This window comes from Pipistrellus kuhlii, unplaced genomic scaffold, assembly GCF_014108245.1.
Source record: "Pipistrellus kuhlii isolate mPipKuh1 unplaced genomic scaffold, mPipKuh1.p scaffold_m20_p_4, whole genome shotgun sequence".
Classification (NCBI taxonomy): domain Eukaryota; kingdom Metazoa; phylum Chordata; class Mammalia; order Chiroptera; family Vespertilionidae; genus Pipistrellus; species Pipistrellus kuhlii.
This window is the reverse complement of record NW_023425540.1, coordinates 11490419-11506809: the sequence shown is the minus strand read 5'-3', so window position 1 is coordinate 11506809 and position 16391 is coordinate 11490419. Positions and strand designations below refer to the sequence as shown.

At 39.3% G+C, this 16391-nt stretch overlaps 1 protein-coding gene across 7 annotated transcripts in view; it reads left to right on the top strand.

Annotated features, from left to right (window-relative positions):
- Positions 1-16391, top strand: part of CTNND2 (catenin delta 2) — a 716413-nt gene that overhangs the window by 532254 nt on the left and 167768 nt on the right. For all 7 annotated transcript variants that reach the window (XM_036410294.2, XM_036410290.2, XM_036410291.2 and 4 more), the window contains one exon: positions 4336-4549. In XM_036410294.2, coding sequence (XP_036266187.1) covers positions 4336-4549 — 214 coding nt within the window. The remainder of the gene's footprint in view (positions 1-4335; positions 4550-16391) is intronic.

Below are 16391 nucleotides of genomic sequence, written 5' to 3'. Positions count from 1 at the left end.
TGAGGCTTCAGTAGGCATGAGGACAAGTCTTGGGTCATCCTCTGGCCCCCGCCTGGCCTCTCCCACTAGGGTGCAACACCTTGGTCTGGTGCCCCTGCTCATCTGCTTCACCACCCACTGTAACCAGTGCCTACCATGTTCTGCGCACATCCCTGGTGGTCAGCGCACATCAAACAACTGGTTGCTCAGTTGTTCTGATTGTTCTGACACTTGACCTATTTGCATATTTGCCTTTTATTATATAGGATTGTGCAACTTGGAAGCAACCAAGATGTTTTTTAATCAGTGAGTGGATAAATAAACTGTACTAGCCCTAGCCAGTTTGGCTTAGTGGATTGAGCATAGTGTGGACCAAAGGGTCCCAGTTTCAATTCTGGTCAAGCACACAGACCTCTGTTGCAAGCTTCTCTCCAGCCCTGGAGGGGGGGGTGGGGGCATGTGGGAGACAACCAATCAATATGTGTCTCTCATTAATGTTTTTCTCTGTCTTTCCTTCTCTTCAACTCTCTCTAAAAATCAATGGAAAAGTAGTCTTAAGCGGGGATTAATTTTTTTTAAAAAAAAGATAAATAAGCTGTGCTACATCCAGATTATGAATATAATTCACTACTATATAACTCAGTATTAAAAAGAAAGTGAGCTATCTATCAAAATATTAAATGCATACCACTAAGTGAAAGAAGCCAATCTGTAAAGGCTACATTCTTTATGATACTTTATGACTTCAACTATAATACATTCTGGAAAAGGCAAAACCATAGAGACAATAAAAAAATCAGGAGGAGAGTGAGAGGGGTGAACAAGGCAGAGCACAGAGCATGTCGTGAAATTATTCTGTATGATACTCTAATGATGGATACATGAGATTAAACATTTGTCAAGACCCCCTAGAATGTGCAACACCAAGAGTGAACCCTAATTTAGATTATGAACTTGGGTGATAATGATGTCTCAGTGCAGATTCTTCAGTTAGAACAAATGTAGCGCTCTGGTGAGGGATATTGATAATAGGGAAGCCTGTGCATGCATGAGTATATGTTTAAGAACTCTACTTTTTGCTCAGTTTCACTGTGAACACAAAGCTGGTCTAAAAAAACTAGGTCTATTTAAAGATAGTAAAAAGGAGGGTCAGAGAGAAGGAAACTACAGGTGAAAAACAGCTGTACCATTTTTTCCATTGATTGGTAAATAATAATTTACTATCTCGTGCATTTTATTTTGTTATATTGATATTTTACATATATTAGATATATAGCATTTTATTGATTTATTTTACTAATATTAAACAGAATTATTTAAGATTTGATTGGAAGGATTGTGCATGATGATACTTAGGGGAGTAAGGGAGAAAACTGGCTAAAACAAAGGGAGTGATCAATGGAAAGGATAAATGGGATGGAGATTGTTTGCCATTTAGTGAGAGAGGGAGTAAAGTTGCCATTTCAAAGACTAGAATTTTCCCTAATAATTTTTCAAAGAGAAGCTATTCCTTATTAATGTTTAAAATAGGTTTAGCATTTTATAAGTGTTTAAAGTTGGATGTAAGAAGAAATTAGAAGAATGGGTGTGAGAAAAAGTCAAAGGGAGGGAGGATCCAGGAGAAAAGCAGAGGGGAAAGGAAGAGTGCAGCATCGGATTCCTCCACAGCCACCCAGAATCCCTGTAAGTATAAAGACCCGTAAGAGAATTAGAAGTCTGCCTCTTGGCTACCCTCTGGTCCTTCTGGGAGAGGGGAGGTGGCAGCAGGAGGAGGAAGAACCTAGGACCCAACATCACATTTCACATCCGTGAATGTTTAAATATCAGCTTGGATTACTGTTTGGCCTCAGAAAAACTAAAGTAGGATTACCACATTCTTAGATAAATCCAACCCCAAGAAAACAAAAGTTTTTAATATTGATGATCTGGTGACAACTCCCCTCCAAAAAAAAAATATATATATATATCATAAAGAAAAGTTTATTGTCTTATTTGTGTTTCTCTAAATAGAATAAAATAGAATTTAAGATATTGCAATAAATTTGGATATATGGCATTAATTAGGGTCACACTGAATACATTGTGTTCTCATTATGCCGTTAAGAATTGATATTGCATTTGTTTTGAATTCATTTTCCCTTTAGTGCTTTGCAATAATATTTTAATAGCTTGATTCATTACATTGTATTAATGAGAATATATTATCATAAGTTAAGAATATTAACTATAATAAATAATATAGCTAATCTATAGATAAAATAGATTTACTATACCATCTGCTTTCAATATACAATATAATCAATTGGTTAACTGTGAGAATGGTTTTATTGCCTCTTTTTCATGGTTTCATCATTATTAAGATAGCTAAATCCAGAGAATGTTTAAGTAAAGCACACACATGCAAATACACACATAGAGAAAATGACATTTATAGCTTAACTTTTTTGTAAAAGTGGAATATCCCTTCTGACGTATTATAATTGATGCTATTGCCCAGCTGTATGTCAAAGACACATGTATACAGTGGTAAAAACTTTCATCTCCCTTGGATAGGTGCCAAACAGGTCCTTAATAAAACTGTAAATTGGGGAAAAGTTGTTTTTTGATCTTTTCTGTTTAAAATTAACCCAGTAGGCCCTTTAGTTATCTTCCCTGGGTGCTGTCATCACTATAGACTGTGCAGGCACCTCTGGGAAATTAATTCCCTTAACAACCAGGTCCTTCCTCTTCCTTTCCTTGTTCTCTTCTTACTGGAAGTAAACACATTCATGTTTTCCATAGATATACAGTCTGTGAGTTCTAAGTATTACAACTTTTTTTGTGTTTTTATTTTTTGATGGATGAAAATAATTCCTACGGGCATATTCTGAATCATCAGATGGCCCATCGTATATCATTTTATTTGTAAGCTGGTATAGGAAGGTCTGCTGTAGTCCGCAGAGATATTCTGACCTGGTCACAGAGGGTCTGGCCTTTTATTTCCTTTGAAGAGGGATATTACTGGGTTTTGAAAAGCTGAGTGTCAGCTAATCTGAGAAACACTACTGTAACAAGTAATATACTCTCCCTCCTAATTCTTTATTTATTGAAAATCTACTCTGTGCCTGGCCTTGCACTGGGGATAGGGATAGAGTTTATCAGTGAATGAAACAGACTTGCCTTCCAAGAACATACTTCTAGCAGAAGACAGACAATAATAATAACCATAACAATGAAGTGAAAACATGACAAGTGCTGTAAAGAATTCTGTGACAGGTTAAATTAAAACAAGAATGCTGGATTGGGGTCGGGGCCATGGTTCAGATTGCAATGTTAAATACTGTGGTTGGAGTAGCTTCATAGAGAAAGTGGGATTTGAGTGTCTTTGAAAGAGTTGGAGCATTGAGCCACGTGCCCCAGCACATAAGCGGGATGAATGGATTTTCTATAATAAGAAAACTAAGGAAGAAAGGTGCCATATTATACTCTATCATGCCAAATTATAATTCTTCAATTCCTGAGGGATATTAAAATTAAAGAAAGAAAACAATATTACTGAATGGATCATGATCATGTTATTTTTTTCATGTAAATTCAGAAATATCCAAGTATGTCTTTGTACAAAGCAGTCTGTATGTTAACTAGCCAGTATTTTGCTTTAAATTTTTTAATTGGTCTAAAAATTAAAGGGTAACACAATCTATAAACATATTGCAATGTTTGTTTTTACCAAAAAATCAAAATTTTCTTTGGGTAAAAAGAACACCAAAATTGATTTTGTTGTTGCTGTTAATCAAATACCTATGCTAAGCACTAGGTCTTAGTGTTCTGACTAGCTCTCATGGCGAGTGACTTTTATTTTCCAGGTCTTCTCAAATGAACATCTTATATGAAATGTTCTGGCTTCTTATTTAGTTTCTGGTTCCTTTGAAATATTGGGAGCATTTTCCTATTAAGAATAAATTTATCATTTTGTACATCAGTTCTGTAGCCCTTTAAGACAGTGGTTAAATGTGATCAGTCTTAGGAGTGAGAAGCACTCTTAGTCCTCCATCTGCCTCATGCCATGAGTACTTAGTAGGTGGGCATATTTTTGCATAGAGATGGGTCTGAAATCCATAAGAAAGTTAAAATCTCCTTTTCAAAATTCTGTAGCCTGAAAGGAAATGCATTTGAATGTTTATCAGTAGGATATTAAAGCAAGTAAATGCAATAAAATCTAATGAGAGCACACATTTGCTTTCTTTTTTTGTTTCTGCACCTTAATGCAGTTCAGTGCAATTAATTGTAGCAGCTACTCCATATGAGAAAACCGTTTTGATTTAAGAACCGAAAGCTTCCTCTCTAAGGCACAAGGTGTGTTCTTTGCTCTCTCAGATACGGAGACAAGGAGGCATCCAGCTTCTGGTGGACCTGTTGGATCATCGGATGACAGAAGTCCACCGTAGTGCCTGTGGAGCCTTGAGAAACTTGGTGTATGGGAAGGCCAACGATGACAACAAAATTGCTCTGAAAAACTGTGGTGGCATCCCAGCGCTGGTGAGGTTACTCCGAAAGACCACCGACCTGGAGATCCGGGAGCTGGTCACAGGTTAGAATCCTTATTGATAGCATGACTGTCTCTCAAGATCAATCTCCATTCTCCAGCATACTAGCAAATGTGGAGAGTCTAGACCTCTCCGAGGGCTAACAGCCATAGGCAGTTCAAGTAGATGTTGGCAAATGATGAAACAAATGACTTAAGAGCATATTCAATGTAACACACAGAGATTGATCCAATTCAATAATTATAATCCATAAACATAACCCTCACTAAAATTCTGTGACTATATTTCAGTCTTTGTCATTTGACTTAGTACCCACAGGTCATCATTAGAATGGTATGAATAATGATTAAAGGGACTATTGTATTCTTCACTCAAGCTCCAAGGGCCCTTCCTTTATCTCTATAACTTGTTTCCTAAGCCCATTTATTCTATGAATTACTTTTTCTACCTCTGATTTTGTAAATAAATGCTATCTTATAGTTTGAAAAAAAATGATAATGATTAAAGAGCCTGGTATCTGAGTTATTGCTAAGAATGTATATATTCTGGTTTATACTGTGGTTAACAACAGAGAATTGATTGTATTCAACAGTTTATTTCAGTTATAAAATATTTATGCCTACAATGTCCTAAGGTTATATGGGATTAAATATTAAGGAACTTTTCGGTTGTGAACATGAGAGAAAGCCTTTCCATAAACGTAGAACGTTTGAGTTTTGTAAAATAGAGAAAACTGTCAGAAACACCTCTTAGGAGCCATCAGGATTAATGAATGAGAACATGTAAAGCACTTTGTATATGCCTTTCTTGGGATACATGTGGATACAGTAAACATCAGCCATTCGCTATCATCCCTCACTTTTAAAGTATGCACTTTTACTTGTTGGAGTGCTAACAACATTGGTGTCCTCAACATGGAATTTCAGATTGCTCTTCTTGATTATACACATGGCTGATCTGGGTGATATTTGTTTGGGTCCATCAACCTTTCCCATTCAAGTAAATATTTTGCCAGTGGTTTGCAAGGTTGGCTCTCAAAAGTGGATGTTTTCATTACCCAGGATTCCGCTGACCTCTGACTTGGCTCTAAAATTTTCTTGTAGTTATGCTGATGAAGTCTGTGTGAATTTGTCTATTTAAGGAAGTACATTACTCAAGCCAGAGTTATAAATAATTTTACAATCTTGGTTCAAGACTCCCAGTGTCAGCATCTTTTCTTAAATTTACACTCTTAAAGATTATTGCCATGTCTCTTTGCCATGATGGATCCTATGGAAAAACAACAAGCCTTTGGTCAAGCTGTCACTCTAGAAATAGAAATCAGAAATGAGCATCTATAAGAATATTCCATTGTGAGACAAATGGCTTTAAGTAACCAAGTCATGACCAAGCCTTCAAAATATCCACACTGGCAGAAATCTGAGGGCTTCTGGAAACTCGCAGGGCTCTGCTGACTTCTGCTTAGTCACAGCATGGTGTTGCACATCTAGCCAAAGCTGATTCCACTGCCTGATGCAAGAGGTAAAATGAGACAAACGAATACACCTCAAAGGGCCTTAGAGAGTCATGTTCATTTTCTGCACCAGCCTGTGGTCATCTGCCAAATATAAGAGCATGGAATCAGTGGGCTCCCACAGAGCTGGGGGAATCCAGAATTTTAGTACAGTCAAACCTAGTATTTAACCTCAAGGTCATCCTTAGTTGTCTTTTCTCAAATGCTTTTGCATTTCTACAGGGTCAGGTGTGTGCTAAGCTTTAGACTTCTGCATAGGCAGGGTTGGCGTTAGTTGACCACACCCACACCGGCATGCTGATAACTAACACCAGTGCCCACTGTGATGGGTGGGCCCCTGTTCTGAATTGTCGAACCATATGTTCCTGGCAGCTAAATATTAGGAAGTCCTTGACAAACATGTTCACATTTTGGAAACTTAACTAGGTGAGCAGCAAGGGAGTCGATGGCTCTGGAGGGTAGAGTAGAGAGTAAGAGTAAAGAGGCTTTCTTTGTTTCTGTTGTCACAAGCTTCCCCTCCTCCCCAAATCCTCTTGGGAATTAGGTTATATATGTATATAAAAAAATTTAAAAAGCAATGATTTAAAAGTAACAAATAGTACTTCCTTTGTAATTCTCCAGTGGAACTAATACAGAGTTCAGCAAGGAGTAAGTACTGAGGATATTCCAGGAGGCCCATTAGGACACACTGCGTATAAGCAAGTGCATGAAAACAAATGTGCTGAAAACATAGGGGGATAATGAGCTTTGAATTTCTTTCTGGATATTTACAAATGGGTATTTTGTAAACAAATATTCAAAAGAACAAGTTTAGTGTTTTGTTTTTAAATCAAGCATGTTTATAAACCAGATTTTAGATTAGATCTAGTTTCTATATATAGAGGAATCTAGAGTACCAAATTATAAGCAATAAAAGACTCAAAGAAAGGAATGATCTGCATGGCTTTAAATTATTTACTGAGTATTCTTTGACAAACTGTTTGAACAATAATAAAATATTAAACTGGAAGTATTTACATATATTTACATTCAACACAAACATGCATGCTTTAAAAAAAAACAGCTGCCTGTTTGCACTGCCATATCTGTTCACAGTAGAATAAATAGTGCCTGTTAGGCCTTGCAATAAATAACTTTCTTCCTATGCCATAATTGCTGTGAGATGATGATCAGAATTTTATTAAATCCAGTTGAAGCCATTATATGCTAGCCATTACTTCAAATGCGCCAAAGCAAATAAACTTTGATTAGAAATGCTGCATGTCCTTTGGGCTTGACTAATATAATTTTTCTCTCTGTAAATATGGAAATAATCAACCTAAATTTTGAAATGCCCAACTAAAGATTTCAGAGTGCTTTACAAATCATAATAAGACAGCTTTTATTGAACCATAAAACTTAATAAATAAGTTTTATTTTAGTTGAAAGCAAGAGTCCTTATGATTTCTACTTCTTCGAGTGGAGTGTATTCTTTGATCTTATGCTTTGCAGACCTGAATAGTCTTTCCTTTAATTAAAGAGACAGAGCTCACTTTACCTACTTCACTTAGTAGTTTTAGGTCAGTTGCTTAGTCTCCAAAGGGTTCTGCTATAAGTTGAACTATGTTCTCCCAAAATTCATAGGTTGAAGTGCTAACCCATAGTCCCTCAATTATGTTAGCATACTAGAGGAGAGTGAACCCTTAATCAGATAAGGCTGGTGTCCTTATGAAAAGGGGAAATTTTAACACAGATACATACAGGGATAATGCATTGTGAAGATGAAGGCAGAAATTACGGTGATGCTTCTACATGGCAAAGAACACCAACTATTTTCCGAAAGCCATCAGAAGCTCAGAGAGATGCATAGAACAGATTCTCCTCACAGCCCTCAAAAGAAACCAACCCAGGTAACATCCTGATTTTGGACTTGTAGCCTCCAGAACTGTGAGACAATCAAGTTCCTGTTTAAGTCATTTAGTCATGGTACTTTGTTATGACAGCTGTAGGCAACTAATACAGACCTGTATCCAGACTGCTCATTCTCTTTTTTCCAGAAGTGAGCAAACACATTCACTGGTCAGGCAAATGTAAAACCATGACGGTTTAATAGTATCACTGTTTAAAATAAATGGGTCCCTATTGGCCTGATTTCATAATTCATCTTCTTAAAGCAACTACTTATGAAGGATTGGAAGCAGCAAAGGTGATAATTAAAAACATCACCTTCTTTTACTTTTTTCAATCAAAGTAATAGATATATTTGATCAAAAAATAAAAGAATTTGAAAATGCTTATAATGAAAACAGCAGTCCCCTGCCTCATCTGTCTTCCTATAAACTTTAGAGGCATTTGGCTTAGATTTGCTTTGTTTTCCTTTGTGGGTTTTTTGTTGTGTGTGTGTGTGTGTGTGTGTGTGTGTGTGTTTTCATTTTCTCGTGGTTATTTCATGTATTTAAATAATACGTGTATTTTACTCTACATCAATTAGATGGGCTTTTCATATTGATTTTCAATTATGCTAGAGGAGAATTTTTTTTCATTTTCATCATTTATGTTTTCTTCTTACCAAAATGGTATGACCATTATTGGTCCTTTTGCATATTTAATCAGTAACCTTAAAGATAAGTCTCCAATTTTTTCATCTAACTCAGACTTCTTCTCTTATCACTCATTTTGTAAGTTAAGGGTGTTAGTTCTCCCGTGTTTTCGCCTTTCATATTCACAACCTCTGTCATTATGCTTGACTTTTATGTTGTCAGGGTTGACTGCATTTGCCATCTCTTCTGTTACCATAGTCAATCTTCCAAGATTTTCTGTAGCTTGATTCAAGGACTTGAAAGCCAGAGACCAGCCTTTGCATATGTGGGGCCTAACAGTCACATTTCCCCCACCACCATGGATCCAGTATGATGCTTGTCAAAGGAGTACATTTCTGGCATCATGTCTGGAAGGATCCTCCATCAAATCAACTTTGTCCATAATTTCAATCATCATCAATTCCAAAGATTCTCACTACCAGAATCCTCTGTTTGGGGCAGATTTGGGTGATTGCTCTCTAGACTTGCTGCATAGCTCTCCTGGTTTGGAACTTCTGTCTCTTAGATTCCATACCTTCCTCTTTCTTGGTTTACTCTCTTATAAGTTTCTTTAAAAAGGTGCTTAGAAGATAAAATTGTGAAAATGTCCTTATTGCATCTTCACACATGACTGATATTTTATATGGGTGCATAGACATTTATTTTTCTAGTGAATATGTTCTATATTTTAATTATAGTCTTGATACTATAAAAAGCCTGTGATGCTAAATCTAGGTTTGTGCCTTTTAAAAAATCATTGGTATCAGATACTAAGAGTTATAACCTTAAGTGTCAGAAAATTGTCTTGTTATTTTGTTAAAAATTTGTCCACTTTTGTGTTCTCTCTGGAATTATTGTGTTAGATTTTGAACCTCATGGACTTTTCCTCTCAGCAACAGAGGTATATTGGAGCTTTCTGCCTTCTTATCATACATTCTGAGAGATTTTTTCAAGTATCCAACATTGTCCTAAATTTATCTATGAGGGACTCTGGGAGAGCAGGATTTAGGGAGATATCATCATCATTTCTATACTTCTAAAATGCTATGCTATTTTTAATAACCTCTGTTCTTATTTTATGAATATAAACTATTCTTGAATTTCTCTAAGGATGTTATTTAGAACTGAGATTTGTTTTTCTCTTTATCATGAATCATCTCAATTTTTTCTTTTTCTGGTGTCATTTTTTTCTATTTGTCTTTATAGGAGTCTTCCTCATTTTTGCAAGTTTCCTTTAAAGCTGTAGAGACCCTCAGTTCTCTCCTCATTTTTAAGACAAGAGAAATAGAGTGTTTGAGCTTTGTGCACACGACAAAGCTTGTTAACTCTGAGCAGGTAGGAGTGAGCTTGTGTGCTAGAGAGCCCTTGAAGTATCTGAATGAGGAAGACTTTTCTCTAATGTTCAGATATCTGCAATAGCTTCTTACTTCTCTCTCAGTGCATTCACCCTCTTAGGAAATATTCTTCTGGGTTGTTTATTTGTGTGGCGGAGGGAGGAGTCAGTAACTTTCTGGCAGCTAAGTGTTCTTGACACCTAGGTAGGAGTAGAGAATGAGAAGGTGGGACATTGTTTGCTTCAAATCAGTCACCCTTCCATTGCTTCCCTTCTCATTTATACATACTCATGCCCGTCTTCTCTGAGCATGAGTCTTTCCTGTCCTCCAGGACAGCCAGCCATCACTGGGTCATCAAAAAAGAGGCCCCTTTCTGCATATCCTGGACCATATTGGCCTCCCCTCAGTTTTACCTACCAACACACCTCCCTCTGTTTTTGTATCATGCAGAAATGTGATGAAATTTCTCATCTGCTGAATTACTCCTTCCATTGTCTTCTTTATTCCATTATGTCCCTAATAAAGAATATATTCCCTGCATGAGTTCTGAACAGTTTGATAAGACAAAGTGTAAATAATACTACATACTACCTCTGTTGCTGATAGAAGCCACGTTGGAAGCATTGCTTTAAGTCTGTTAGTCAAGTATAAGCTTACAATTTCAAACGGAGTCCTGGGTTTAATGTTAATTAAATACCTTTCATGGAAGAAGACATTGGAACAGAGAATTATTTTTCCCACTAACATCTTATACTATTTGCTATGATTGCCCAGAGGCCTGGCTCATATCTCCAAAGCAAGAGCTAAGCATTTGTCAAGATAGCCTTTCCTTCGTCTTCCTGAGGCTTTTGGTGATGACCTGGAGTCCTGGTGGGCATGTTATTTATTACACCAAGAGGTGCTGAAGTGGGCCAAAATAGCAATTCATTTAAATCAAGTCCAGGATCAATGTGCTCCCAAGATTTAAAATTTAAAACTCAAATATATCTCTTATCTCAAATGTCTAACATAGCATATCAGAGATTCTGTAATAGGTTTAAACAGCATTGTAAAGATACAAATGACTAGAGACAACTAGTAATGAAACACCAGCAATGTAGAGAAAAGCTCTGAATTTTAACATAAACCCCACCAAATGCCAAATTTCTAAGGAGGAATTAAAAATCAAAGTCCAAATCCACTTTTATGTTGAAGCCCAAAGACATTAAAGTTCAAAGGAATTAAAGTCTAAAAATCAATATCTCTTCACCATTGTGTTTAAGTTCAAAGTCCAGAAATTTTAAGTTAAAGTGGAAAAGTCATTTTCCCAACTTTATTCTGCACAGTCTTTACCAGAAGGATTCTCTGCGCCTCTTTGAGGTCTGATTTCTTTAGAAAGTGGGGTTGCCTCACACTGGAGTTGGTGCCATAGTTTCAGGACCTCAAATGCTGCATGATTTCCGTGTCAACTCCCACTTACCTCACTGTTCAAGGGTGTTCATGAATCCTGGCCCATGACCATCACCTTCAGAAAAGAAGCCAATCCAAACTCTAAGAATAGTTACCCTAGTCACAGATACACCCAGAAACCAGTTCTAGCTGAGGCCATGGCAGCCCCTCAGCTACATCTGCATTGGTTACCCATTGCTCCACACAGTTAGCAGCTTAATAAATGCAAATTCATTTCCCCCCAGTTTTGGAGTTTAGAAGTCCAACACAAGTCTCACTGGGCTAAAATCAAAATTCCAACAGAGTTGTGCTTCTTTCTGGGGACTTTAGGGGATAGTTCTTGCCTTTTTCAGTTTCTGGAGGCTGCCCACGTTTCTTGACTAGTGACCCACCTTCACTGTCCTCCAAGCAGCAACCTTGTGTCTCTGATAAATCTTCCATGGGCACATTTCCCTTGGACTGCTGAAAGGAAGGGTTCTCTGCTTTTAAGGAGCCAGGGGATTAGATCGGGCCCACCTGGAAAATCAGAAATAATTTCCAGGATAATCTCCCCATCCCCCTATCCTTAAACTACATTTTCACAGTCCCTTTTGCTCTATAAGGTAACATATTGACAGGTTCTGGAGATTAGGACGGGGACACATTTGAGGCCCATTATTCTGTCATCCACAGTTTCAGAGGGAAGATGAGTAAATGGAGATCTCCTTGTATTTAGTCAGTCAGGTGAGGCCAGTCTGATGGTGCCTGGCTTCCAGAGTTTACAATCTGTGAACTTAACTGAACCAGGAGAAAGAGTCCCAGCAAATGGTTATGCATTTTGCATTCACCGGGTACAGAGAATATGAATCCATCCATGCATATTGTCTATTCTTTAGGAAAATGGAATTATAAACACGGTTGTCATCTTGCAACATTTAGAGGCTGGCACCCTCTTTGCTGCAGGGAGTGTGTGACAGGACTTCCACTATTGCTTGTTAACAGGCATCCCTCCGTCCTGTGTTACAACAGCTATTTCTCTGCTTTGTACTATGAAGTCTTGCGATCACCTGTCCCTATAAAGGCTGCAGAATCACCTCATCAGTCCCGATCGGAGGCTGCTCTTGATTTTACAGAAACCTGTGCTTGTTTGTGCTCAGGCTCTGAGGTCCTCATCTTCCAGTCCCCGCCTTTCATTGCTGTGAAGGGATATGTTTCTGTGGCTCATTTCCCTCTGTTCGTCCCCTGTAATTTTCCAGAGGCTCAGTTGAGTTTCTACCTGTTGAGCCCTCTTCCTCAGGTAGACACTCTGCTTTTGAATGTATGTAGGGATAGCAGTTTGCTGGACTAGAGTCCTGCCTGCACTTCACTTTCCCTTTGCTCTCCTACCTGGAAACATTGCTCTAGTGGCATCATGCATTTCTAACACCCCTCAGGATTCCAGCTCAGGAGTTGGCAAATTTTCCTGTTTTGATTCAGATGGTAACTATTTTAGCTTGCTGGCCACAGGATCTCTGTTACAACTCAGTTCTACCAATACTGGGTGAAAACAGCAGTAGATAATATGTAGACAAATGGGCATGGCTATGTTTCAATAAAACTTTTTGTATAAAAGCAGATGGCTGGCCCCCAGACCATAGTTTATAGAACCCTCTATTGCACCCTCTCTTCCATAGCTTAGTTCTGAACAAAATGAAAATGGAAGCCACATTATTAACCTGTTCCAGTAATTACTAGTACTGTTGGAGACCAGTTTCTAGGCCCGTTTGTCAAGAATTAGGCAGAGGTATTGACCAATGCACAGGTGCGCAGTTGGATTAGGGCAACCCCCAGGACACATCCAATGGAGATCAGGAGAACTGGTTTTCCTGGGGGCCACTCATTCCCACGAGGAGCAAAGACAGAGTTGAGCCAAGCCACGCATGCCCGCAAATGACTTGGGTAAGTCCCTCTATCTCCCAGGGGAAGAATGAGGGAAGGGGTAGAAGAGGCCTGTATTACATTAATTATGCTTCATTCACAGGAGGAAACAGCAGGCCTGGGGAAGAATCATTCCCCAGCAGCCAAGTGCTGTTAATTCTAATGGATCCCTGGAGGGGTGGAAAGAGAATTGTTTGTGTTTGGTCTGCTTCTTGGCCCCTGTTCATCTTATAACCAGCTATGCATTTCACACTTTATAGAGATGTCTGTGTTGGGGTTATCTTTTTATAGCAGATAGCCCAGTTATGCCAAATGCAGAGAGCAAAACCCAACAATCCCCAGCAGTAGATCTGATTTCTAATTTTCTCTCCAACCTGGCAGAGTCTAATCAAATTAAGAAATTTATATAATTAGTTCCTGTCCACCCCCACTCTTTTTTTAAATATATATTTTATTGATTTTTTTACTGAAAGGAAGGCAGAGAGATAGACAGTTAGAAACATCGATCAGCTAGCTGCCTCTTGCACACTCCCTACTGGGTATGTGCCCACAACCAAGGTACATGCCCTTGACCAGAATCAAACCTGGGACCCTTGAGTCACAGGTTGATGCTCTATCAACTGAGCCAAACTGGTTAGGGCCCCACTCTTTTTAAAAATATATATATTTCTTTATTGATTTCAGAGAGGAAGGGAGAGGGAGAAAGAGATAGAAACATCAATGATGAAAGAGAATCTTTAATCAGCTGCCTTCTGCACACCCCCTACTGGGAATTGAGCCCACAACCCAGGCGTGTACCCCTGGCCAGAATGGAACCTGGGACCCTTCAGTCTGTAGGCCTACACTCTATCCACTAAGCCAAACCAACTAGGGCCACCCCCACTCTTAATCCTAGAGATTGAAACAGCTCTGAAGGCTGTGTGTCTAACCCAGTGGTTGGCAAACTCATTAGTCAACAGAGCTAAATATCAACAGTACAACAATTGAAATTTCTTAAATTTTTTAAACTTAAACTTCTTCTAATGCCACTTCTTCAAAATAGATTCGCCCAAGCCATGGAATTTTGTGGAATAGCCACACTCAAGGGACCAAAGAGCCACATGTGGCTCTTGAGCTGCAGTTTGCCCACCACAGGTCTAACCTGTTCATTCATTAAACAAATCTTAGTTGAGTGTCTAGTATGTGGCAGTGAGTTTGAGGTGCTTAGAATATAGGAGTTGAATATCCAGGTACCTTCTAGCTGAATACCCAGGTACCAATCCTAGAAACCCCTTCCTAATTGCTAGAGTGGTGGTGCCTGTGCTTCAATGAACCAGATGGAAAATGTGAGAAAGAAAGGGCACAGTTGGGAGGGGTCTTGGATTTCAATGAACTTAAATAAAAAGAAGTGAACTATGTGAAGATATGAAGTGTAATTTCAATATCCATTAGCAGAATCATTGTGGAATGTTTCATGTTTAAAACTCAGACCTGCCTTCCTGGAAGTTGTGTGTAGAGAACAAATTAACAATAAATCTATAATTTCAGGGAATGGCAAGTGCTATGACAACAAATGAAGCAGGTTAAGGAGATTAGAAAGTGATGAGATTGAAGTTCCTCTTAAAGACCTAAATAATGGTGTGTTAACTTAGATGTGAGTTTCTTTCTTTCTCCCATAAATAAAGTATGTAGGTCAGTGTTCTAGGGTGATAATGTCTCTGTCCCATCATCAGAAGGCTAGCCTCCTTCCAGTCACAGATCACACTTCTCTAGGGCAGTGGTTGGCAAACTGCAGCTCTCGGGCCACATGTGGCTCTTTGGCCCCTTGAGTGTTCTAACGCCACTTCTTCAAAATAGACTTACCCTGGTGGAAAACCGACTTCTGCACATGGGCGAAGTTTCAATTGCACTGTATGTGCGTGCCCATATGTGGTATTTTGAGGAAGAGCTACACTCAAGGGGCCAAAGAGCCACATGTGGCTCATGAGCCACTGTTTGCCGACCACTGCCCTAGGGTGTGGCTTTTTTATTAATGATCAAGATTGTGGCACTTGTGTTCCAATGAGCAAGACATTTTGATATAAAACATTTTTAAGGGAGTTGTAGTTTACGCTAGCTTATACTAATATTCTGGAAAGAGACTTGTTGACTGTGTACATCAATCTTGAAGCCTTCTTGACTACAACTGCCAGAGAGTAGGACACCAGTGGATGCTTCTAGAACTGATATGTCACATTATTTCCTGTGTGTTATATTCTTACTAGAGGCCTGGTGCGCGAAATTTGTGCATGGGGGGATGCATGTACCCTCTCCAATATGGGACCCCTTGAATGATGTCCAACTGCCTGTTTAGGGATCGGGCCTAAATGGGCAGTCAGACATCCCTCTCACAATCCAGGACTGATGGCTCACCTGCCTGTCTTCCTGATTGCCCCTAACTGCTTCTGCCTGCCAGCCTGATCACCATCTAATCACTCCCTGCTAGCTTGATTGATGCCTAACTGCTCCCCTGCCAGCCTAATTGCCCCTACCTGCCCTCCCCTGCAGGCCTGGTGACCCCTAACTGCCCTCCCCTTCAGGCCTGGTGTGCTCCCAACTGCTCTCCCCTGCAGGCCCAGATTCCCACAGTTGCCCACCCTTGAAGGCCTGGTCTCTCCCAAATGCCCTCCCCTGCTGGCCATTGTGGTGGCCATCTGGTGTCCATGTGGGGCCAGCCATTTTTGACCACTTGGGGGCAGCCATCTTGTGTGTTGGAGTGACAGTCAATTTGCATATTGCTCTTTTATTAGATAGGACTAGAAGCCCAGAGTGGGATCCCTCAGCCTGGCCTGTGCCCTCTCACAATCCAGGACCTCTCTGGGGATGTTGGACTGCCAGTTTTAGCCCCTGCCACTACTCGGTAGCACTGACAATCGTATCTGGTGCCCATTGGTCAGCTGAACAGTGCTCCCACTGTAGGAGTGCACTGACCACATGGGGGCAGTTTCTGCATTGAAAGTTTGCCCTCTGGTGGTCAGTGCACATCATAGCAACTGGTTGAACCAGTTGTTCCATGGCTTAGGCTTTTATACATATAGATTGTTCTTCAATGTGCCTAACCTAAAGAATCAAAGTGTTCTCTGCATTCTTATGTCCTAAGAAGGGATAAATAAACATTCATGAACACCCATCTTTTATC